The 24,247-nt window shown below is 41.3% G+C and overlaps 1 protein-coding gene across 6 annotated transcripts in view; it reads right to left on the reverse strand.

Annotated features, from left to right (window-relative positions):
- The window catches only part of kcnh1a (potassium voltage-gated channel, subfamily H (eag-related), member 1a), a 171,768-nt gene extending 152,679 nt beyond the window's left edge, over window positions 1–19,089 (reverse strand). For 5 of the 6 annotated variants that reach the window (XR_009808180.1, XM_061911255.1, XM_061911254.1 and 2 more), the window contains exon 1: window positions 18,800–19,089. Coding sequence is in view for 4 of the 6 variants with exons in the window: in XM_061911255.1 (XP_061767239.1) it covers window positions 18,800–18,872 (73 nt within the window). In the remaining 2 variants the exon portion in view is untranslated. Of the gene's footprint in view, window positions 1–18,398; window positions 18,503–18,799 lie in introns of those variants that run through there. The other variant, XM_061911256.1, reaches the window with a different exon arrangement.
- Window positions 19,090–24,247: the final 5,158 nt, after the last annotated feature.

Genomic DNA, 24,247 nt, shown 5'->3' on the forward strand with positions numbered 1-24,247 from the left:
CCACATTTATCAAAGAAGATGTAGTCACGGGTAAAGAAACAGCAGAACCTTTAGCAAAAAAATGTGTTAAAGTGCACAGTAATGATAATTTGAGAAATGTGGAAAAACAAAAGAGAGAAAAAACAATGAGTTTAAATATTGGGGAAATGATGGAAGACAACGATAATAGCTTTACCAACACTATGGATATGACATTTTCTTTGAATGAAATGGTTCGAATTTTGAAAAAGGTTAAAAATACGTCACCGGGGAAAGACCTAGCGGGTTATCAAATGATCAAAAACTTAGGTAGCATCGTCAAAGAAGTGGTCTTGAAATGATATGACAGGTTATATGAAGAAGGAGAATGACCGGCAGAGGGGAAAATTAGCGGTAACAATTCCAATATGCAAGTCAGGGTAAGACCCGGAAGAGGCAGGAAATTATAAATTTGGGGAAAAGTAATGGAAAAAAAAAAGATTAATGAAAGACTAGTATATTATTTAGAGTCAAAAGAAATAAACAAAAAACTAACAAAGTGGTAAATAATGTTCAAGACTGGGGAACGGCTTGAGGTTTAAGATTCTCTGTTGGAAAGACAAAAGTCATACATTTTACAAAGACAAAAGTACCAAACAAGCTCCAAATAAAAACTCTAAGGTGAAAATATAGAAGAGGTACAAGTATTTAAATATTTAGGAATATGGTTTGATAAAAATATGAACTAGTCAACCCACATCAGCAAAATAGATTTGATTAGATTAGATTAGATAGTACTTTATTTATTCCTTCAGGAGTGTTCCTTCCGGAAAATAAAAAAAATAGGGGAAAAAGTAAAAAGGTGTTAAATATAATGAGGGCTTTGAGGGGTAATGATTGGGGGGCTGATAGGTTAACGTTGAAAACAATACATGTATATATTTATAACTTTAATTCCATCTGTTATTGATTACGGATGCATTATTTACCAATCTGCTTCAAAAACATGACTTGGGAAAATAGACCGGATCCAGTCACAGGCTTTAAGGTTATGTTGTGGAGCTACTACATCAACCCTAGTGCCAGTATTACAAGTAAAAATGAACGAAAAACCTTTGGACAAGAGGAGAGATCAACTCTCAGCAGTTTATCGGGCAACTTTAAAAGGATCCAAGCAAGGATATCCGACTTGTCCAGTGCTACCAATCTGCCAAGAAAAAGAGAAAACAAAAAAAGAATAGTTTTGGGTGGATTATAGGAGACATATGTAATAAAGTTAAAATTGACAATATTAAAGTTAGTCCTACAGTACCAATGCCTGCAATACCACCGTGGATGTTTGATAACCCAAAAGAAAACATGCAATTACTAAAGAATAGAAATTTAAATAGTTACCGGATAGAAAAATGGATTGAGATATGATATATACGGATGCATCAAAAACTATATAAAAAAAATAAAGGTAAGAGTTGTAGCAGTTATCCCACAAGGAAACATAGTATTAAATAAAATAATCAGTGATAAACTATCTGTTTTTACGGGGGAATTGGTAGCAATTTATATGGCAGTTAACTGGATAGAGGAAAACAAAGCAAGGAAAGTAGTTGTGTGCTCGCAGTCCAACAGTGCATTGATGAGCATAAAAAACATAGCATCAGAAACAAGACAAGATTTAGTTTATGAAATAGTTCAGGTAATCTATAGAATAAATAAAGCGGGAGGTGTGGTAACATTTCTTTGGGTTCCTTGGAAGATATTGTAGGATGGAATTCACAACACATAGGATATAAAGCATTATACACGTATTTTAAAAACATTGGGTTAAATAAAAGAATATAGAGTAGGGATCCATCTTGATCCACACTCCATTTCAACCAGAAGGTTGCTTGGCGGAAACAACCGCCCACCTCCGGAATCAGTCCCCGCCCATTCCCCTTAGGCGCGAAATTCATTTGAGCGAAAGACATTAGAGTGAGAGGAGCTCTTTAAAGCTCCTGAGAATCTTAAAAAGCTTACAGAAAACGAGAAAAACTTACAGCGGGTGCCTGTCGGACATTCACCGTCGTTTTCGATGATTTCCCCTCGGAGCAAGGATTCGATGTCTGGAGTCTTTGGCGCAATCAAGCCTTCTCCTCTGCCTGGAACGGCCGTTGACGGACCCGCCAGCTTTAAGGGAGACGAGCGAGCCGGAGATGTAAGTAAATATATGTATATATGTATTGTATACCGCATGTTTTTTTTCTTGTAAAATGAGAATCATTTGACTCACCAGACTGCGATTGTGTTAAAACGATCGCGTTAGGATCTTACGGCAAATCCTCTATAAAACAAAATAATGAATACACACAATATTAAATAATTCGAAGGTTTAAACACACCTCGATAATCATCTTCCAACTTTGTAAGACAGTTTAAGCAAAGTTCATCGTCTTTCACTTCGTCGTCATCGGCTGGTAAAAAAAAAGTATTACAACGTCGTACAAGTGCAATGCTTTTAACGTTTAAATGCTTAAATGGAGTTAAACCAATGTCTAATAACATGGTAAAGCAGAGGTAATGGTGTGTGTGTGTGTGTGTGTGTGTGTGTGTGCGTGTGTGTGTATGTGTGTGTGTGTGTGCGTGCGTGCGTGTGTGCGTGCGTGCGTGCGTGTCCTGTTGTTTCAGACGATCGTAAACATTTAAACTGTCAGATGGGCGGCCAGTTGCTATTCATACGACATTCTCAAGCTCTCATAAAAACTGAACCCTCCTTTGTACCCCAAACTGACCTGTTGTTTCAGACGATCATAAACATTTAAACTGTCAGATGGGAAGTCAGTAAAAACTGAACCCTGCTTTGTACCCCAAACTGACCTGTTGATTCAAACGACCGTAAAGACCAGTTGCTACGTGACACTGTGTTCTGCGATAGTTTTTTCCATCTGTTTAAATATGTTTTCGTGAGGTATGGAAGTTGTTTCAGTGCGTACGAATGTGTGTGTGTGTGTGTGTGTGTGTGTGTGTGTGTGTGTGTGCGTGTGTGTGTGTGTGTGTGTGTGTGTGTGCGTGTGTGCGTGTGTGCGTGTGTGCGCGTGTGCGTGTGTGTGTGCGTGTGTGTGTGTGTGTGTGTGTGTGTGTGTGTGTGCGTGTGTGTGCGTGTGTGTGCGTGTCCACCAAAAACTTCCCAATCCACGATAGATAACGATGAAAATATCGAGAAAGGGCTTCCGTCTCTTCTTTCTTTTAGCTGAAATAAGCAGATATCCCCCATTTCGTATCTGAATACAAATCCAAAAGATCCCTCCCCTTCCAAGTCCCATTTCTCACGCAAAGATTCGGTCGGCGGCATCTGAATACGATTTAGAAACACTCGACTTTTTTGCGGAGCGTCAATGTAAGTTTTATTATTTTTATAAATCGACACAGGCGTTTCACTAATCATGACCGAATCGAACAAAGTCTTTACGCTAACGTATAAAGCTCCAAATAATGACTAAGCCTTACACCGCCCTTTTGTACCCCTCCTCTGCGTGTGTGTGTGTGTGTGTGTGTGTGTGTGTGTGTGTGTGTGTGTGTGTGTGTGTGTGTGTGTGTGTGTGTGTGTGTGTGTGCGTGTCCACATCTCCACACGTAACATTCCCAGCCATCAATACATCGAAATCTGGAAGTTGTTTCAAACGATCGTAAACATTTAAACTATCAAATATATGGTCACATGCTGCTCAGATGACATTGCTTTCTTAAAAAAACTGATCCCTCCTCTGTTCCCTGTCAGGTCTTAACTCCACCCTCTTCCTGGTTTAACCACTCCCACCGCAGGTCTTAACTCTGCCCTCTTTCTGTTTAAAACTCCACCCTCTTCCTGGTTTAACCACTCCCACCGCAGGTCTTAACTCCACCCTCTTCCGGGTAAGCCACACCCACTTGACCTTGACATTTGAACCTGACCTTTGACTTTGACCTTTGACTTTGACCTTTAACCTTGACCCCCTCATAAATCATTAACCTTTGAACTTGACCCCTCATAAATCATTGACCTTTGACCTTGAGGGGTCATAAATCATTGTTTTATGGGGGGTCATAAATCACTTTTGACTAAAGGTAGGGACTTAAATTCTCTCACTTCTCTCGAGAGGGATTGGACCCTCTTCCACTCTGGCGTTGCCGGTAGTGAGAGGCGACGGGCTGGGGTGGCAATTCTTGTTTCCCCCCGGCTCAAAGCCTGTACGTTGGAGTTCAACCCGGTGGACGAAAGGGTAGCCTCCCTCCGCCTTCGGGTGGGCGGACGGGTCCTGACTGTTGTTTGTGCTTATGCACCAAACAGCAGTTCAGAGTACCCACCCTTTTTGGGAACACTCGAGGGAGTACTGGAAAGTGCTCCCCCGGGTGATTCCCTTGTCCTACTGGGAGACTTCAACGCTCACGTTGGCAACGACAGTGAAACCTGGAGAGGCGTGATTGGGAAGAATGGCCGCCCGGATCTGAACCCGAGTGGTGTTTTGTTATTGGACTTTTGTGCTCGTCACAGTTTGTCCATAACAAACACCATGTTCAAACATAAGGGTGTCCATATGTGCACTTGGCACCAGGACACCCTAGGCCGCAGTTCCATGATCGACTTTGTAGTTGTGTCATCGGATTTGCGGCCTCATGTTTTGGACACTCGGGTGAAGAGAGGGGCGGAGCTTTCTACCGATCACCACCTGGTGGTGAGTTGGCTGCGATGGTGGGGGAGGATGCCGGACAGACCTGGGAGGCCCAAACGCATTGTGAGGGTCTGCTGGGAACGTCTGGCAGAGTCAGACAAAGTTTCAATTCCCACCTCCGGAAGAACTTTGAACATGTCACGAGGGAGGTGCTGGACATTGAGTCCGAGTGGACCATGTTCCGCACCTCTATTGTCGAGGCGGCAGATCGGAGCTGTGGCCGCAAGGTAGTTGGTGCCTGTCGGGGCGGCAATCCTAAAACCCCTTGGTGGACACCAGCGGTGAGGGATGCCGTCAAGCTGAAGAAGGAGTCCTATCGGGTCCTTTTGGCTCATAGGACTCCGGAGGCAGTGGACAGGTACCGACAGGCCAAACGGTGTGCAGCTTCAGCGGTCGCGGAGGCAAAAACTCGGACATGGGAAGAGTTCGGGGAAGCCATGGAAAACGACTTCCGGACGGCTTCGAAGCGATTCTGGACCACCGTCCGCCGCCTCAGGAAGGGGAAGCAGTGCACTATCAACACCATGTATGGTGCGGATGGTGTTCTGCTGACCTCGACTGCGGATGTTGTGGATAGGTGGAAGGAATACTTCGAAGACCTCCTCAATCCCACTAACACGTCTTCCTATGAGGAAGCAGTGCCTGGGGAATTTGTGGTGGACTCTCCTATTTCTGGGGCTGAGGTCGCTGAGGTAGTTAAAAAGCTCCTCGGTGGCAAGGCCCCAGGGGTGGACGAGATCCGCCCGGAGTTCCTTAAGGCTCTGGATGCTGTGGGGCTGTCTTGGTTGACAAGACTTTGCAGCATCGCGTGGACATCGGGGGCGGTACCTCTGGATTGGCAGACCGGGGTGGTGGTTCCTCTCTTTAAGAAGGGGGACCGGAGGGTGTGTTCCAACTATCGTGGGATCACACTCCTCAGCCTTCCCGGTAAGGTTTATTCAGGTGTACTGGAGAGGAGGCTACGTCGGATAGTCGAACCTCGGATTCAGGAGGAACAGTGTGGTTTTCGTCCTGGTCGTGGAACTGTGGACCAGCTCTATACTCTCGGCAGGGTTCTTGAGGGTGCATGGGAGTTTGCCCAACCAGTCTACATGTGCTTTGTGGACTTGGAGAAGGCATTCGACCGTGTCCCTCGGGAAGTCCTGTGGGGAGTGCTCAGAGAGTATGGGGTATCGGACTGTCTTATTGTGGCGGTCCGTTCCCTGTACGATCAGTGCCAGAGCTTGGTTCGCATTGCCGGCAGTAAGTCGAACACATTTCCAGTGAGGGTTGGACTCCGCCAAGGCTGTCCTTTGTCACCGATTCTGTTCATAACTTTTATGGACAGAATTTCTAGGCGCAGTCAAGGCGTTGAGGGGTTCCGGTTTGGTAACCGCAGGATTAGGTCTCTGCTTTTTGCAGATGATGTGGTCCTGATGGCTCCATCTGACCGGAATCTTCAGCTCTCGCTGGATCGGTTCGCAGCCGAGTGTGAAGCGACCGGAATGAGAATCAGCACCTCCAAGTCCGAGTCCATGGTTCTCGCCCGGAAAAGGGTGGAGTGCCATCTCCGGGTTGGGGAGGAGACCCTGCCCCAAGTGGAGGAGTTCAAGTACCTAGGAGTCTTGTTCACGAGTGAGGGAAGAGTGGATCGTGAGATCGACAGGCGGATCGGTGCGGCGTCTTCAGTAATGCGGACGTTGTACCGATCCGTTGTGGTGAAGAAGGAGCTGAGCCGGAAGGCAAAGCTCTCAATTTACCGGTCGATCTACGTTCCCATCCTCACCTATTGTCATGAGCTTTGGGTCATGACCGAAAGGATAAGATCACGGGTACAAGCGGCCGAAATGAGTTTCCTCCGCCGTGTGGCGGGGCTCTCCCTTAGAGATAGGGTGAGAAGCTCTGCCATCCGGGAGGAACTCAAAGTAAAGCCGCTGCTCCTCCACATCGAGAGGAGCCAGATGAGGTGGTTCGGGCATCTGGTCAGGATGCCACCCGAACGCCTCCCTAGGGAGGTGTTTAGGGCACGTCCAACCGGTAGGAGGCCACGGGGAAGCGCCGGCGGTGATGACCAAAAAGAACGCGGAGTTGGAATATAATTACAACACTTTATGTACATATTTATATACATATTTATATAATATTTACATATTTATATAATATGTAACTACAAGCTCCATTCACAGACAGAGTCCCATTGCTCTTATGAGCGGTCGAGCAAGTCAAAAGCCCAAAAAAAAAAAAAAAAAAGTTTTATTTTATTTTATTTTTTATTATTATTATTTTATTTTATAGATTTTTTTGTGGCGGCCGTAATTCTTTCGTGGCGGACCGCAACAAATAAATGAATGTGTGGGAAACCCTGCTATATACTGTATGATAACAATCTGACAAAAGCATTACATTATATTTGCAGATACTTGCAGAAACCCTGTAAACTGGTAACCTGAGGAACTACTGTACTTTATTTTATAACTAAAAACCCCAAAACCAGTTAAGTTGGCATGTTGTGTAAATATTAAATAAAAATAAATCCTTTTCATCTTATATCCAATTGAATAGACTGCAAAGACAACATACTTAACATTCAAACTGATAAAATTGTTTGTTTTTTTTGCAAATAATCATTAACTTTGAATTTAATGGCAGCAACATATTGCAAAAAAGTTGGCACAGGGGCATTTTTACCACTGTGTTACATGGCCTTTCCTTTTAGCAACACTCAGTAAACGTTTGGGAACTGAAGAGACCAGCTTTTCAGGTGTATTATTTCCCATTCTTGCTTGATGTACAGCTTAAGTTATTTAACAGTCTGGGGTCTCCGTTGTAATATTTTACGCTTCATGATTCGCCACACCTTTTCAATGGGAGACAGCCCGGGACTACAGGCAGGCCAGTCTAGTACCCCCACTCTTTTACTATGAAGCCACGCTGTTGTAACACGTGGCTTGGCATTGTCTTGCTGAAATAAGCAGGAGCGTCCGTGATAACGTTCCTTGGATGGCAACATATGTTGCTCCAAAACCAGTATGTACCTTTTCAGCATTAATGGTGCCTTCACAGATGTGTAAGTAATCCATGCCTTGGGCAGTAATACACCCCCATACCATCACAGATGCTGGCTTTTGAACTTTGCGCCTATAAATCCGGACGTCCACAGTTTCCAAAAACAATTTCAAATGTGGACTCGCCAGACCACAGAAAACTTTTCCACTTTGCATCAGTCCATCTTAGATGAGCTCAGGCCCAGCAATTCCGGCAGCGCTTCTGGGTGTTGTTGATAAATGGCTTTCGCTTTGCATAGTAGAGTTTTAACTTGCACTTACAGATGTAGTGACAAACTTTAGTTACTGACAGTGGTTTTCTGAAGTGTTCCTGAGCCCATGTGGTGATATCATTTACACACTGCTGTCGCTTTTTGATGCCTGAGGGGCCAAAGGGCTGTAATAACATCGCTTAAGTGCAGTGATTTTTCCAGTTTCTCTGAACCTTTGGATGATATCACAGACCGTAGATGGTGAAATCCCTAAATTCCTTGCTATAGCTTGTTGAGAAAAGTTTTTTTAACTGTTGGACAATTTTCTCACGCATTTGTTCACAAAGTAGTGAGTCTCGCCCCATCCTTGTTTGTGAATGACTGAGCATTTCACAGAAACTGCTTTTATACCCGATAATGGCACCCACCTGTTCCCAATTAGCCTGTTTCAAATAAATGTTGGATGAGCATTCCTCAACATTTTCAGTCTTTTTTGCCACTTGTGCCAACTTTTATTAAATATGTTTCAGGCATCAGATTCCAAATGAGCTACTACTTGCAAAAAATAGTTTTTCAGTTTTAATGTTAAAGGCCTACTGAAATGAGATTTTCTTATTTAAACGGGGATAGCAGGTCCATTCTATGTGTCATACTTGATCATTTCACGATATTGCCATATTTTTGCTGAAAGGATTTAGTAGAGAACATCAACGATAAAGTTCGCAACTTTTGGTCGCTAATAAAAAAGCCTTCCTTGTACCGAAAGTAGCAGACGATGTCGTCACCCGTGTGAGGGCTCCTCACATCCTCACATTGTTTCTAATGTGAGCCTCCAACAAAAAGAGCTATTCGGACCGAGAAAACGACAATTTCCCCATTAATTTGAGCTAGGATGAAAGATTTGTGGCAGAGGATATTGATAACGAAGGACTAGAAAAAATAAATAAATAAATAAAGTTTAAAAAAAAATCTGATTTTTTAGACACATTTGCTAAGATAATTCTGGGAAATCCCTTATCTTTCTATTGTGTTGCTTGTGTTTTAGTGAGTTAAATAGTACCTGATAGTCGGAGGGGTGTGTCCACGGGTGTGTTGACGCCAGTGTCTGAGGGAAGTCACGGTAGCTGCATGGACGGCGCAAGCCCCGCTGATCTCCGGTAAGAGGCGACTTTTTACCACAATTTTCTCAGCGAAACCTGCCGGTTGACAAGTGGTCGGGATCCATGTTCGCTTGACCGCTCTGATCCATAGTAAAGCTTCACCTCCCGGAATTTTAAACAAGGAAACACCGTGTGTTTGTGTGGCTAAAGGCTAAAGCTTCCCACCTCCATCTTTCTACTTTGACTTCTCCATTATTAATTGAACAAATTGCAAAGGATTCAGCAACACAGCTGTCCAGAATACTGTGTAATTGCGCGACGAAAAGAGACGACTTTTAACCGCAAGTGGTGCTGCGCTAATATGTCCCCTCCAACTCGAGACGTCACGCGTCATCATTCGGCGACGTTTTCAACAAGAAACTCCGCGGGAAATTTAAAATTGTAATTTAGTAAACTAAACTGGCTGTATTGGGATGTGTTGCAATGTTAATATTTCATCATTGATATATAAACTATCAGACTGCGTGGTCGGTAGTAGTGGGTTTCAGTAGGCCTTTAAGTATATTGTCTTTGCAGTCTATTCAATTGAATATAGGTTGAAAAGGATTTGTAAATCCTTGTATTCTGTTTTTATTTACCATTTACACAACGTGCCGATTTCACTGGTTTTGGGGTTTGTACTACTACTACTACAACGGACTTGTTTTTAATGTGTTTCAAAGTTCATCAATAGCGCTCCTGTCGTACGGTGCATTGCTGGAAATGGACATGAAATGACAAAAGACACGAAAATAATGTGCAAACAATGAAAGACACATTCTTTTTGAACATCCATCCAGCACTCTTTCAGATTACGGTCTTGGCTCCACGCACGCACAGATTTACTCCCGGCTAATCCTGCGACCGCACAATGTCGCAGGAAAAGCATACGCTTTTGTCTTAAAAGGCTGGATTTTCAGCCTCTTTTCAACGTCGGCTGAATTTTGGGGATCCTGATTTCACAGCAGTCCGAGGAAAGCCTCCTTCTGGAAGGATGTGTTGGCTTACAACGGCTCCCTGGTGGGTGGAAAGTGGGCCCTGGTCTCCACTGACCAAACCTCCATGAAGAAAAGCTTGTTTTGAGCCTCATTTTTAAACTCGCTGTCGTCGTCGCCGCTGTCATCTCACATCGCATCCCGTAATACAAAAGATTTGTGACACCTGTGTCCAAAAATACTTGGCTGCCTGTGAAAGTGATTGTCATCACATCTGGACCGCATGCTGCATATACGTCAAAATGATGGGCGCCACAGCGAGAGGCGGGCTGGTATCGCTCTGTATCGCACTGGCATGCCGTATCGAGCATCCAAGCAGCATCGATAACGTTTTTGCGAAACAATTTTTTCATGTTAATCTTCGTACAGTAGTGCATGGGTGTCCAAAGTGCAGCCCTTTCCTAATTTTTCTCGTCGTTAGCATTCTATTAGCACACTAGTTTTTTTTGCTCATTTTGCAGCTTAGCGACTAAATTTTGTTACTTGACGAATAAAACCTGTTAGTTTGCTAATATTCTAGGTGTACACCTCAGCGTCAAATATTTTGATGGTTGACGAATAATACCTGTTAGCATGTTTGTGTTGTTTTAACTAATTTTTGTAAGTACACACCTCAGTCATACCCATCTATCTTCTTCCGCTTATCCGGGGTCGGGTCGCGGGGGCAGCAGCCGAAGCAGGGAAGCCCAGACTTTCCTCTCCCCAGCCACTTCGTCCAGCTCTTCCCGGGGGATCCCGAGGCGTTCCCAGGCCAGCCGGGAGACATAGTCTTCCCAACGTGTCCTGGGTCTTCCCCGTGGCCTCGTACCGGTCGGACGTGCCCTAAACACCTCCCTAGGGAGGCGTTCAAGTGGCATCCTGACCAGATGCCCGAAAAATGTATACACAATCCACAAAGTATGTGAAAATACCGACTGAACCTCACAAAATGCCACAAATTCAGTCGGACATTTTGAATGTTCCGCTCATTGGTACGTGATGCGTGCTAATGTTAGCATTTTTGAATTTTTTTTCAGGTACACACCTCAGAGTAATATATTTTGTTACTGGACATATGTTTTAACATTAGCATTAGCTTTTTTACTAATTTTGTAGGTATACACTTTAGCGTAAAATATTTTGTTACTTGACGAATGATACCTGTTTGCACTCTAATGTTAGTTAGTTTTTTAGCTAATTTGTTAGGTACTATATGCACTTCAGTCATATTTTGTTACTTGATGCCCTGCATTTTAAACACATTTATCAGATATACATTTCAGAGTAATATATTTTGGTAATTGGCGCATGTTACAGTTAGCATTTAAGCATGCTGACATTAGCATGCTATATTTATTTTAAAAAACTTTAGAAGGTAAACACCTTAGTGTCATATAATTTGGTATTTTACTGATGTTAACTGGCACCACGCTATTTTCAGCATTTTAATATTAGCATGCTAGCTTTTTTGCAAATTTTATTCAGCATCTAATATTTTGTTACTTGACTCTTTTTTTTAGCTAATTTAGCAGGTATACACCTCAGTCATATGTTGGTATTTGATGCATGCTGACGTCAGCAGGCTAGCATTTTCAACACATTTTTCCGGTACACACCTCAGAGTAAAATATTTTGGTACTTGACGCATGTTACATTTCAGATTTTAGCATGCTAACATTAGCATGCTCAATTTATTCATTTTTTGGGTAATTTAGCAGTGTTACATAGTTTTTTTTATTTCACTCATACGAACTGTAACCACAATATTGTTAGCATGTCAGCATAGTACTGTCAGCATGCAAGTTTTTTCGCTCATTTTGCTCATATTTGTTGTTACTTGACACTATCTGGCCAGAGTGCTAACTGTTACCATTTAAGTTTAGCTTTGGCTCCTTAGCATTCACAAGAAATGTCTACCAAAATGTTGTAGTTTTTTGAAAAAAATGTAGATATTGTGATAGTTTTGAAGGTGAAAACTACCTAAACTTGATTTATCAGTCTGGGGCCCTAGGCACAATGGTTTGGGCACCCTGCTCTGGTGTCAAAAATGAGGTAAGAGATAAGAACATGTGTTACTGCGCATAAACAATTTATTGATTGATTGATTGAAACTTTTTTTTGTAGATTTTACAGTACAGTACATATTCCGTACAGTTGACCACTAACCGGTAACACCCGAATAAGTTTTTCAACTTGTTTAAGTCGGGGTCCATGTTAATAACGTTAATTTAAAGTGTTTAAACGTACAAATTATCTTAAAAGTTCAATTTGTTTATATTCTTTCTACTTAATATGGTTTTATCTGCTTAATGGGGGTCGAAGCAAAGAAAAAAATACAAAAAAACACATCACATTTGTATTTTTATTGCGAATTACACTACCGATACACCAGCATCTAATATCGATAATGTCACAATCGTCGATTTGTTTGATAAATAGTAAATACCTGTCTATTTGCCCCATTGCACTTTAAAGTTTACGTAAGTTTTTTTTTTCAGAACACAAAACAAAAGTACTATGTCATCTACCCAATTCAAAGCAAAAATAGCATTTCAAATACCATATCATAATTTATAAAAAAAATAATGTTTAAACTATAGTTATATTAAAAACAAAACATTTGAAATAAACACTATTTGCAGCATATATTACGTATTGTTGGTCTAAATTAAGCATTTTAAGCATAAACATGGCTAAATGCACTAAAAATATCAAAACAACGGTAATATTGGCTACTATAGGATATCGCACTGTTCAGTATAACAGTCACTGATTGGCTGAGCCTCAGGCAGCATTACTACATTGGAATAAACAAGTGACTATGTGGGTGTGTACCTCTCCTAATGTTTAAACAAAAAAAAACAAAAAAAGTATTTTGAAGGTCATAAACAGGGTTGTTCATGCTCCAGCTATGAAAATATTCCACTTATCATGAATAATTCCTCATTTGCGGGAATGAATTTGCCGGGAACCAATATCAGAGATTAAGGATGGATTACTGCCAGGATTAAAATAGGTAATGGGCAATGAAAACATGTTTCACGACACTGTTAAAGTCCCATTTAAGAGTTTAAAGTGTTAAATGTACACAAACATGCAGGGATAAGCTAACACTCTCTCATTACTACATTTTAATGGTATTATGGTAGGGCCGAGACTCTTTGGGCACAACACGGTTTTATTTTTATCAGTATGATTCAGGAGCTACGGATAGGTTATTGGTGCATCTTTACTTTCATTTTTTTATTTGACATCTTTATTGAGAAAGCGAGAGCGGAGATATTTTTTTATGTTTACTACGTCAAATTGAAGTCATATTTAGCATGGCTTCTCGTCTCTGCCTCTTGTTTTTCTGCACTAGTTCCGATTTTTGGAACAGTCTATATATTTGGGTTTTTTTCAACATACTTAAATAGTGTATATTTGTCCGATCAATTCAGATCGGCCACGTCCAGTTAACGATGCATCTAAGGTCTGATCATTTTTCTCACGCCTGTAGTGAGAAATGTGTTATTTCAGTGTTTATTTTATCATATTTTTATATACTTAATAGGGTTGAGACAAAGTACAACTACCGTATTTTTCGGACTATAAGCCGCTACTTTTTTTCAACGTTTCGTCTTATAAAACAGACTTTTCTTCGCTAACGGCCACAATGTTTTGTATTCAACAAATAGTTTTCATATAACACCAACAGACACTGAGAAGGTGTGTTATTGTTTATGCTATGGTGCCATCTTTTGAACGGCTTTGCTCACTGTAGATGCTGCAGGCTGAAAATGTGCTTCCTGTTTTGTGCCTTGAACCGGAAGTATAACCGTCCATAGCGTTGCTGCTTCAAGGATTGCTTCATCACTCTGGTTCAAGTTGTCACACACACTCGGTGTGGTGAAATTATTCTCTGCATTTTACCCATCACCCTTGATCACCTCCAGGGAGGTGAGGGGAGCAGTGAGCAGCAGCGGTGGCCACGCCAGGGAATCATTTTTCGCTGATTTAACCCCCAATTTCAACCCTTGATGCAGAGTGCCAAGCAGGGAGGTAATGGGTCCCATTTTTTGTAGTCTTTGGTATGACTCGGCCAGGGTTTGAACTCACAACCTAACGATCTCAGGGTGGACACTCTAACCACTAGAAGTTTTACAATATAACTACAACAATTCATACTTACTAAACTGTCCCATGTGTGATGTTTGTAGAAGTGTTTTCATGCATATTTGTACATGCTACCGTGATGTAATCAAGCTAAGATTGTTAGCATTCGCAAACATGCTAACACGTTTACAAGTGTCCGTGTTACTATTATTAACTTACAATGGCATTCTTTTTGTATTGTTTCAGTTTCGTCACCGTGTGAGTTATTAAGATTGGAGACCTCGCTTCCGCAGCTAGTGGGTCCATGACAATGACTTCTGTTTTGTTTGAGCTCCCGTTTTACTGCCACGTTACAGCCACCGTTTGGAAACAATTAAAAAGGTATGTAAATAAACATTCACAAAATCTTTAATACCGGTATATATCTGCGGCTTATAGTCCGGTGCGGCTAATATATGTAAAAGTATTTATTTCTTCTCAGATTTAGTGGGTGCGGCTTAAATACTGGTGTGCTCTATAGCCCGGAAAATATAGGGTATTTCAAAATCGTGTGAACATTTCTTAAGATACAGTATCAATACTTCGGTATTAAATATTGATATCACTTTGCTGTGTCTTTGTCTGCACTTTATTGCAATTGTGAGAGACTTTATCATGTACTTATTAGCGTCTGGATCCTGCGTCTTACTGTATGTTCAGCCTTTTTTGATTGATTAATTGAAACTTTTATTAGTAGATTGCACAGTACAGTACAAATTACGTACAATTGACCACTAAATGGTAACACCCGAATAAGTTTTTCAACTCGTATAGGTCGGGGGTCCACGTTAATCAATTCATGGCAAGCCCTCATCTTGACTTTTCACTGAACACAAATAAAAGCTAGTGTGAACGGAATGCATCACTCCAACAGTTATAGTCGGACGGGGTTTCGAACGGCCCCATTCTTCGCTGTTATCCCGACACATAAAACTTAACTAATTCACTATCCACTTTATCCGCCAGATGGCAGTAGTGTTGAATATCTTAAAAATTTGTTTTTGTGGCAATTCCAAGCTTGAACCACAGCATCAGGGCACTTTCTATCATTTTCAGCAGAATGCATTGCAAAATCATTACCCCCACTTCCTCCATATGAATCCCTACACACCTGTACCTGAGTGTGTGATCATCATCAACACGAGGTGCACGTATCTCACCTCGAGGACCTGCATTATGTTTGACCAGTGCACACTTTATATGCACTATCATCCCCATATGGCAGTGGTTCTCAACCTTTTTTCAGTGTGGTACCCCCTGTGAAAAATTTTTCACTTCAAGTGTTCCCTAATCAAAGCATTTTTGGTTGAAAAAAAGCGATAAAGAAGTAAAATACAGGACAATGTCATCAGTTTCTGATTTAATAAATTGTATAACAGTGCAACATATTGCTCATTTGTAGTGGTCATTCTTGAACTATTTGGGGGGAAAAAAAGGTATAAAAATAACTAAAAACTTGTTGAAAAATAAACAGGTGATTCAATTATAAATAAATATTTCAACACAGAAGTAATCAACTTAAAGTGCCCTCTTTGGGGATTGTAGTTGGGTACTGATTAATGTGAAGGGCTACCAGTTTGATACACAGTTAAATAAATTGCCATAAATAGCCAATTTGCTCAATTTATCTTTAATAAATAAATCAGTTTATATTAAAAAATGGGTATTTCTCTCTGTCATTCCATCGTACATTTTTTTTCTTTTCACGGAAGGTTTTTTATAGAGAATAAATGATGAAAAAAACACTTCATTGAACGGTTTAAAAGAGAAGAAAACACGAAAAAAAAGAAAATTTAATTTTGAAACATAGTTTATCTTCAATTTCGACTCTTTAAAATTCAAAATTCAACCGAAAAAAAGAAGAGAAAAAGAATTTATGGAACATCATTAGTAATTTTTCCTGATTAAGATTAATTTAACACTTTTGATGACATGTTTTAAATAGGTTAAAATCCAATCTGAACTTTTTTAGAATATATAACAAATTGGACCAAGCTATATTTCTAACAGACAAATCATTATTTCTTCTAGATTTTCCAAAACAAATGTTTTTTAAAGAAATTCAAAACACTTTGTAATAAGATTTCAAATTGATTCTACAGATTTTGTAGATTTGCCAGAATATTTTTTTTGAATTTTAGTCATAATAAGTTTAAAGAAATATTTCACAAATATTCGGAAAAACAGAAGCTAAAATGAAGAATTAAATTAAAATGTATTTATTATTCTTTACAATAAAAAAAATGTTTACTTGAAAATTGATTTAAATTGTCAGGAAAGAAGAGGAAGGAATTTAAAAGGTAAAAAGGTATATGTGTTTAAAAATCCTAAAATCATTTTTAAGGTTGTATTTTTTCTCTAAAATTGTCTTTCTGAAAAATATAAGAAGCAAAGTAGAAAAATAAATTAATTTATTTCAATTTATTTTTTAAAACCAAGTCTTTAAAATATTTTCTTGGATCTTCAAATTCTATTTGAGTTTTGTCTCTCTTAGAATCAAAAATGTCGAGCAAAGCGAGACTAGCTTGCTAGTAAATAAATAAAATTTAAAAAATAGAGGCAGCTCACTGGTAAGTGCTGCTATTTGAGCTATTTTTAGACCAGGCCAGCGGGCGACTCATCTGGTCCTTACGGGCGACCTGGTGCCTGCGGGCACCGCGTTCGTGATCCCTGAGTTACTTTAACTTAACTTAATAGATGATCCATCTGGATTCATGAATTTAATTCTAAACATTTCTTCACAAAAAAAGAAATCTTTAACATCAATATTTATGGAACATGTCCACAAAAAAATCTAGCTGTCGACACTGAATATTGCATTGTTGCATTTCTTTTCACAGTTTATGAACTTACATTCATATTTTGTTGAAGTATTATTCAATGAATATATTTATAAAGGATTTTTTAATTTTTTATATTTTTATAATAGTTTTAAAGGGGAACGTTATCACCAAACCTATGCAAGCGTCAATATATACCTTGATGTTGCAGTAAAAAGACCGTGTATTTTTTTAACCGATTTCTGAACTCTAAATGGGTGAATTTTGGCGAGTTAAACGCCCTTTCTGTTTATCGGTCTCTAAGCAATGACGTCAGAACGTGACGTCACCGAGGTAATACACCCGCCATTTTCATTTTCAACACATTACAAACACCGGGTCTCAGCTCTGTTATTTTCCGACTATTTTTTGGAACTTTGGAGACATCATGCCTCGTCGGTGTGTTGTCGGAGGGTGTAACAACACTAACAGGGAGGGATTCAAGTTGCAACACTGGCCCGAAGATGCGAAAGTGTCTGCCGCCAGACCCTCATTGAATGTGCCAGGGTGTCTCCACATTTTACCGGCGATGCTAAGACAGACATGGCACAGAGATGTATGGATAACCTGCAGATGCATTTACAACAATTAAGTCAACTAAATCACAAAGGTGAGTTTTGCTGATGTTGTTGACTTATGTGCTAATCAGACATATTTGGTCGCAGCATGACATCCAGCTAATCGATGCTAACATGCTATTTACGTTAGCTGTATGTACATTTGAAACTAGATACCCACATTTAATGCGAAACAAACACTTACCAATCGACATATTTAAGTTGCTCTAGTGTCACAAGATGCGAAAGTCCTGATCGTTTGGTCTGCACATTTTACCGGCGATGCTAATAAGGCAGCCATGCTATGGGCCACTTCATTAGGTACACCCAAGCTATGGCGAAATAGCGTCAATAGGTATTCGCTCAATAGCTTCAGTTTCTTCTTCAATTTCGTTTTCGCTATCTGCCTCCATACTCCGACCATCTGTTTCAATACATGCGTAATCTGTTAAATCGCTTAAACCGCTGAAATCCGAGTTTGAATCCGAGCTAATGTCGCTATATCTTGCTGTGGTAACCGCCATGTTGTTTGTATTGGCAGCACTGTATGATGTCACAGGGAAATGGACAGTCGCATTGCAAATAGCAAAAATCAATAACTTTAAAGCTTTTTTTAGGGATATTCCGGGAGGTATAAAATAAAAATAAAAACTTCGAAAAATAAAACAAGCCACTGGGAACTGATTTGTATTGTTTTTAACCCTTTTGAAATTGTGATAATGTTCCCCTTTAAAAAAAACTCACGTACCCCTTGGCATACCTTCAAGTACCTGCAGGGGTACGCATACCCCCATTTGAGAACCACTGCCATGTGGGACATGAGAGACTTTTTCAGCCTCTCTGTTGTAATCATGCAGGAAATTAAAAATGCATTTAGACATTTAAACCAACCGTGACCTTCTCACTCTTTCCAGACCTTTCTCGGCGCCTCAATTATATTTCGCAGGGCGATTTATTTCTGGCCCATAAAATTCCCTAATCAATCCTCCAGGAGATCTTACGTAATCACAAGTCAGCCGAGTATATATATATATATATATATATATATATATATATATATATATATATATATATATATATTAGAAAGCTGCAGTCTCTTTGTGCTAATTGAAATAAGTCACCGATATTCGAGTTTGTTTTTTGTTGTTTTTTTTAAATCCGCGATTTTTTTCGCGTCGTCATTCGAACACCAACTTTTTAAACTAACGAGCCGTTTCAAACCGGTTAATTGGCCTTAATTAATGCTCCACACCTGCCAGCTCAAGTGGGACACAATTAAGCTGCGACGGTTATCTTACCGTTCGACCGCCTGACAATATTCTCCAAAAAAGTGTTCTGGGGGGCCACAAGTCCCCTCCGGCCCCCCGCCATCCTCGCCGGTTCACTGCAGGTGAGCCTGGTGGCCGCCGCCGGTCCCCGTCATCGCCGTCCACATGTCCGCCTCCGCCGTCGATGCTGCGGCTGCTGGCTGCGTCCTCAGCCCGGTGCGGTACCTCATCATCCAGGCAGGGGGAGGGAAAAACAACGCCTGAGCTGCTCGATGTGGGCAGGAGGGGGCCGGTCGGACTGTGGGAAGGGGCGGGCTGTCCCCCCACATCTTGGAGGGAGGAGCCACAGTGTCACCTGCTGGACAGAGATATGCGTACACCCTTAGTGTAAACAAATGCCTTTTCCAGGGTGTACTACAAATTAAAAACTCCTCCATATCAGTAGTGCTCCAACTTTTTTCACCAACATTAAAATACAGTAGCATAGTAAGCCTAAAGACCTACTGAAATGGGATTTTCTTATTCAAACGGGGATGGCAGGTCCATTCTATGTGTCATACTTGATCATTTCGCGATATTGCCATATTTTTGCTGAAAGGATTTAGTAATGAACATCGACGATAAAGTTTGCAACTTTTGGTCGCTAATATAAAAGCCTTGCCTGTATCGGAAGTAGCAGACGATGTGCGCGTGACGTCACGGGTTGTGGAGCTCCTCACATCTGAACATAGTTTACAATCATGGCCACAAGCAGCAAGAGCGATTCAGACCGAGAAAGTGACGATTTCCCCATTAATTTGAGCGCGGATGAATGATTCGTGGATGAGGAAAAAAAAATTAAAAAATAAAAAAATAGACGGCACAGCGATTCAGATGTTATTAGACACATTTACTAGGATAATTCTGGAAAATCCCTTATCTGCTTATTGTGTTACTAGTGTTTTAGTGAGATGATATGGTCGTACCTGTACAACCTGAAGGTCGGAGGGCTGTGGCCACGGGTGTGGTGACCGCCAGTGTCTACGAGGGAAGACACATTTCTCCACGAGGCGAAGGCAACCGATGCTTCCTTCACGTTGGAAGCATCCGACGGTCGGGGGCGGCCGGTGGGAGGAGGCAAGAGAGTCCGCAGCTGCCTCTTTGACAGGTGCAGGTGGAACGACGCAAGCTCTCCGCTCACGTCTACTTATTATGGGATATATATGGGTTGTACTTGTATAGCGCTTTTCTACCTTCAAGGTACTCAAAGCGCTTTGACACTTCTTCCACATTTACCCATTCACACACACATTCACGCACTGATGGAGGGAGCTGCCATGCAAGGCGCTAACCAGCACCCATCAGGGGCAAGGGTGAAGTGTCTTGCCCAAGGACACAACGGCAGTGACTAGGATGGCGGAAGCGGGAATCGAACCTGCAACCCTCTAGTTGCTGACACGGCCGCTCTACCAACCGAGCTATACCGCCCCCCATTATTATTATATCACCACCATTTTCTCACCGAAACTTGCCGGTTGACATGTGGTAGGGAACCATGTTCGCTTGGCCGCTCTGTTCAATAGAAAAGCTTCACCGTCATCTTTCGGGAATGTAAACAAGGAAACACCGGCTGTGTTTGTGTTGCTAAAGGTGGCCGCAACACACCGCTTCCCACCTACATCTTTCTTCTTTGACGTCTCCATTATTAATTGAACAAATTGCAAAATATTTAGCAACACAGATGTCCATTATACTGTGGAATTATGCGATGAAAATAGACGACTTAGACCTGTCAACGGTGCTGGACTAAAATGTCCTCTACAATGCGTGACGTCACCTGCACGCGTCATCATACCGCGACGTTTTAGCATGATATTTCCGCGCAAAATTTTTAATTGCAATTTAGTTAACTAAACCGGCCGTATTGGCATGTGTTGCAATGATAATATTTCATCATTGATATATAAACTTTCAGACTGCGTGGTCGGTAGTAGTAGGTTTCAGAAGGCCTCTAAGTATTCATTAAAAGCAATGCAGGGGTTTAATTGAACAGGTATTTGAAAGTCACTGCTCTATTTGAATAATAGATAATATTATTATCAGGGCAGCACGGTGGCACAATATGTTGGATCCACTATGGACTGGACTTTCACAATATTATGTCAAACACACTCGACGTCCATTGCATCCGGTCTCCCTTAGAGGGGGGTGGGGGGTTACTCACATCTACAGTCCTCTCAAAGGTTTCTCATATGTTGGCTCGGTACTGCAGATGTCGTTGTGGCTTGTGCAGCCCTTTGAGACACTTGTGATTTAGGCCTATATAAATAAACAATGACTTATTGATAAAGTAAAGTTAGAGTACCAATGATAGTCCCACACACACTAGGTGTGGTGAAATTTCTCCTCTGCATTTGACCCATCCCCTTGTTCAGCCCCTGGGAGGTGAGGCGAGCAGTGAGCAGCAGGGGTGGCCGCGCCCGGGAATCATTTTCGGTGATTTAACCCAGTCAGGTTCAAACACTGATGACATCTCTCCAACAGACCGGAAGCAGGGAATCATGGAGAGACAGAGGTAAATTTGGCTCAATTAAAGAGACATGTTTTTTGGGGGGGGGGGCTGTATTCTAGTTACAGATCCAAACTACGTTCTGAAAGTCCAGCCCACGTGCTTCCCTCTATTTATTTGGGAGGTCCCTGGTTACGCTGGCAGCACGGTGGCAGAGGGGTTAGTGCGTCTGCCTCACAATACGAAGGTCCTGAGTAGTCCTGGGTTCAATCCCGGGCTCGGGATCTTTCTGTGCGGAGTTTGCATGTTCTCCCCGTGACTGTGTGGGTTCCCTCCGGGTACTCCGGCTTCCTCCCACCTCCAAAGACACGCACCTGGGGGATAGGTTGATTGGCAACACTAAAATTGGCCCTAGTGTGTGAATGTGAGTGTGAATGTTGTCTGTCTGTGTTGGCCCTGGAATGTGGAGGTGGGGGTGGTCGGGGGTGGAGCGCGGGGCGTGGTTGGGGGCGTGGTTGGGGCATGGTTAAGAGTCAAATATTTAACCTATATATATATATATATATATATATATTAAAATATATATATATATATATTAAATATATATATATATACATAAATAAAATAAATACTTGAATTTCAGTGTTCATTTATCTACACATATACACACATAACCCTCATCCACTCATTGTTGAGTTAAGGGTTGAAATGTCCATCTTTGTTCTATTCCCTGTCACTATTTTTCTAACCACAGCTAGACTCTCTGGCAGAGAAGAAGTCTAGCAAAACTCCTCGCCATTATGAACAATACCTCCCACCCACTACACTCGGACCTTGCGGAGAGAAAGAGCACGTTCAGTGGAAGGCTCAGACTCCCAAAATGTAACACGGAACGACACAGGAGGTCCTTCATACCGACAGCCATCAGACTGTATAATGCATTTGTTCCTTGACTGCACTTAAATGTAGAATATATTTATATTACTCATATATCATATATTTAATATATTATATATATTATATTATTTATTATTACCATTGTTTATTGTGAGCGAACTGTGGTGCTGAATTAAATAAAGTACATTCTATTTTACATTCTATTCTATTCTATGTACAGTAGATGACAGTATTGTCCTGTTTAAGAGTGTCACAAGTTCACAACATTGGAGCTTACGGCAGACGAACTGCTTTACGGGAGACGAAAATGTGACTGCTGCTGTTAAGGACTTTAATGAAACTGCCTAACAATAAACCCACATAAGAAACCAAGAACTCGCCCTCGATCATTCTACAGTTTTAACGTCATTGGGCAGACGCGCACTTTATACTGTGGGAAAGCAGACGTGAGAACAGACTGTCGACACGTCACTCAGGTCCACTTGGAGCTGGAAGGGGCGTGGCCTCCAGCTCCGCCTGAATTTCGGGAGATTTTCGGGAGAAAATTTGTCCCGGGAGGTTTTCGGGAGAGGCGCTGAATTTCAGGAGCCTCCCGGAAAATCCGGGAGGGTTGGCAAGTATGACACAGACACAGATACGAGACTGGCTTGCAATCTTTGGAATTGCCAGCTTTGCACAGAGAAAGAAAAATACCACTTCAGCACAATTGATAATAACTATAGCAATGGTCCTGAAGCATAAAAGTTGTGTGATAATATGTACATAATTATTCTAACAAACCCCCATGTTCAACCTATGATGCTGAGTGCCAAGCAGGGAGGTAATGGGTGCCATTTGTATAGTCTTTGGTATGACTCGGCCAGGGTTTGAACTCACGACCTACCGATCTCAGGGTGGACACACTAAACCAGACCTGGGCAAATTGAGGCCAGGGGGCCACATGTGGCCGGTTAAGCTTTTCAATCTGGCCCGCTGGACATTCCCAAATCATTGTTTTAGATCTTTAAGATGGAAAGTGTAGCTGCCATTATGATGTGCAGTGATGTTTTCTAATGACCTTAAGTCTTCAACTATACTAAAAATTTCAATGCCTGGAATCTGCATGATATTCTAGTTACTATGGTCATCTAATTAGTTACTATGGTAATGTAATTAGTTACTATGGTCAGCTAATAAATTACTATGGTAATGTAATTAGTTACTATAGTCATCTAATTAGTTACCATGGTAATGTAAGTCACAGCAGCTCAGATGAGGTACCAAGCAGTGTGGGTGGGGAGCGTTTCCACAGAGTGTTTCCAGAGCCTGAAATGTGGGTGTCAGGGACTGACACGGAAGGAGATTTTTACAACAAAGTTCTAAAGCTCAGTGATGTATCAAATATGTCAGATTGTGGGTGGGTATTTTTTCGTGTTTTTTTGCGTTTATATTTTGCTGTGTTTGTTGCATTTTTGTTGTGTTTTGCTTGATTATAAAATATGTGGATGGAGAAGGGGTGTGAAGGTCATATATTGTCAATATTCAGTGTTTTGTCCTCCCTAGTTAATATTTTAAATCCCACATTCTTTATTTTCATGTACATTCTGGGTGTCTCCTTCAGTAAAAAATTTACAATTCCATTCCGTTTTTTTAAGGTGGTCTGTCATAATGTTTTTAGATTTTAATCAGACATTATTGCGAGGTTTTGTATTAGTGTTCATAAAAATAGATATACCAGGAACCCAGACACATTTTTTTCCCTAAATTTGTCCCCCCGAGTCAAAATAATTGCCCAGACCTGCTCTGTGTGAATGTGAGTGTGGATGTTGTCTGTCTATCTGTGTTGGCCCTGCGATAAGGTGGCGACTTGTCCAGAGTGTACACCGCCTTCTGCCAGATTGTAGCTGAGATAGGCACCAGCGCCCCCCGCAACCCCAAAGGGAATAAGTGGTAGAAAATGGATGGATGGATGGATGCTCTAAACAGTAGCCACTGAGTAGTGTGAATGTCCTGAGTTGGGGAAAATATTTCCACCTGAAAAGCTTCAAAAATTGGTCTTAGTCCCTAAACGTTTACTGAGTGTTGTTAAAAGGAAAGGCCATGTAACACAGTGG

The sequence above is a fragment of the Nerophis ophidion genome, linkage group LG09 (assembly GCF_033978795.1).
Source record: "Nerophis ophidion isolate RoL-2023_Sa linkage group LG09, RoL_Noph_v1.0, whole genome shotgun sequence".
NCBI lineage: Eukaryota > Metazoa > Chordata > Actinopteri > Syngnathiformes > Syngnathidae > Nerophis > Nerophis ophidion.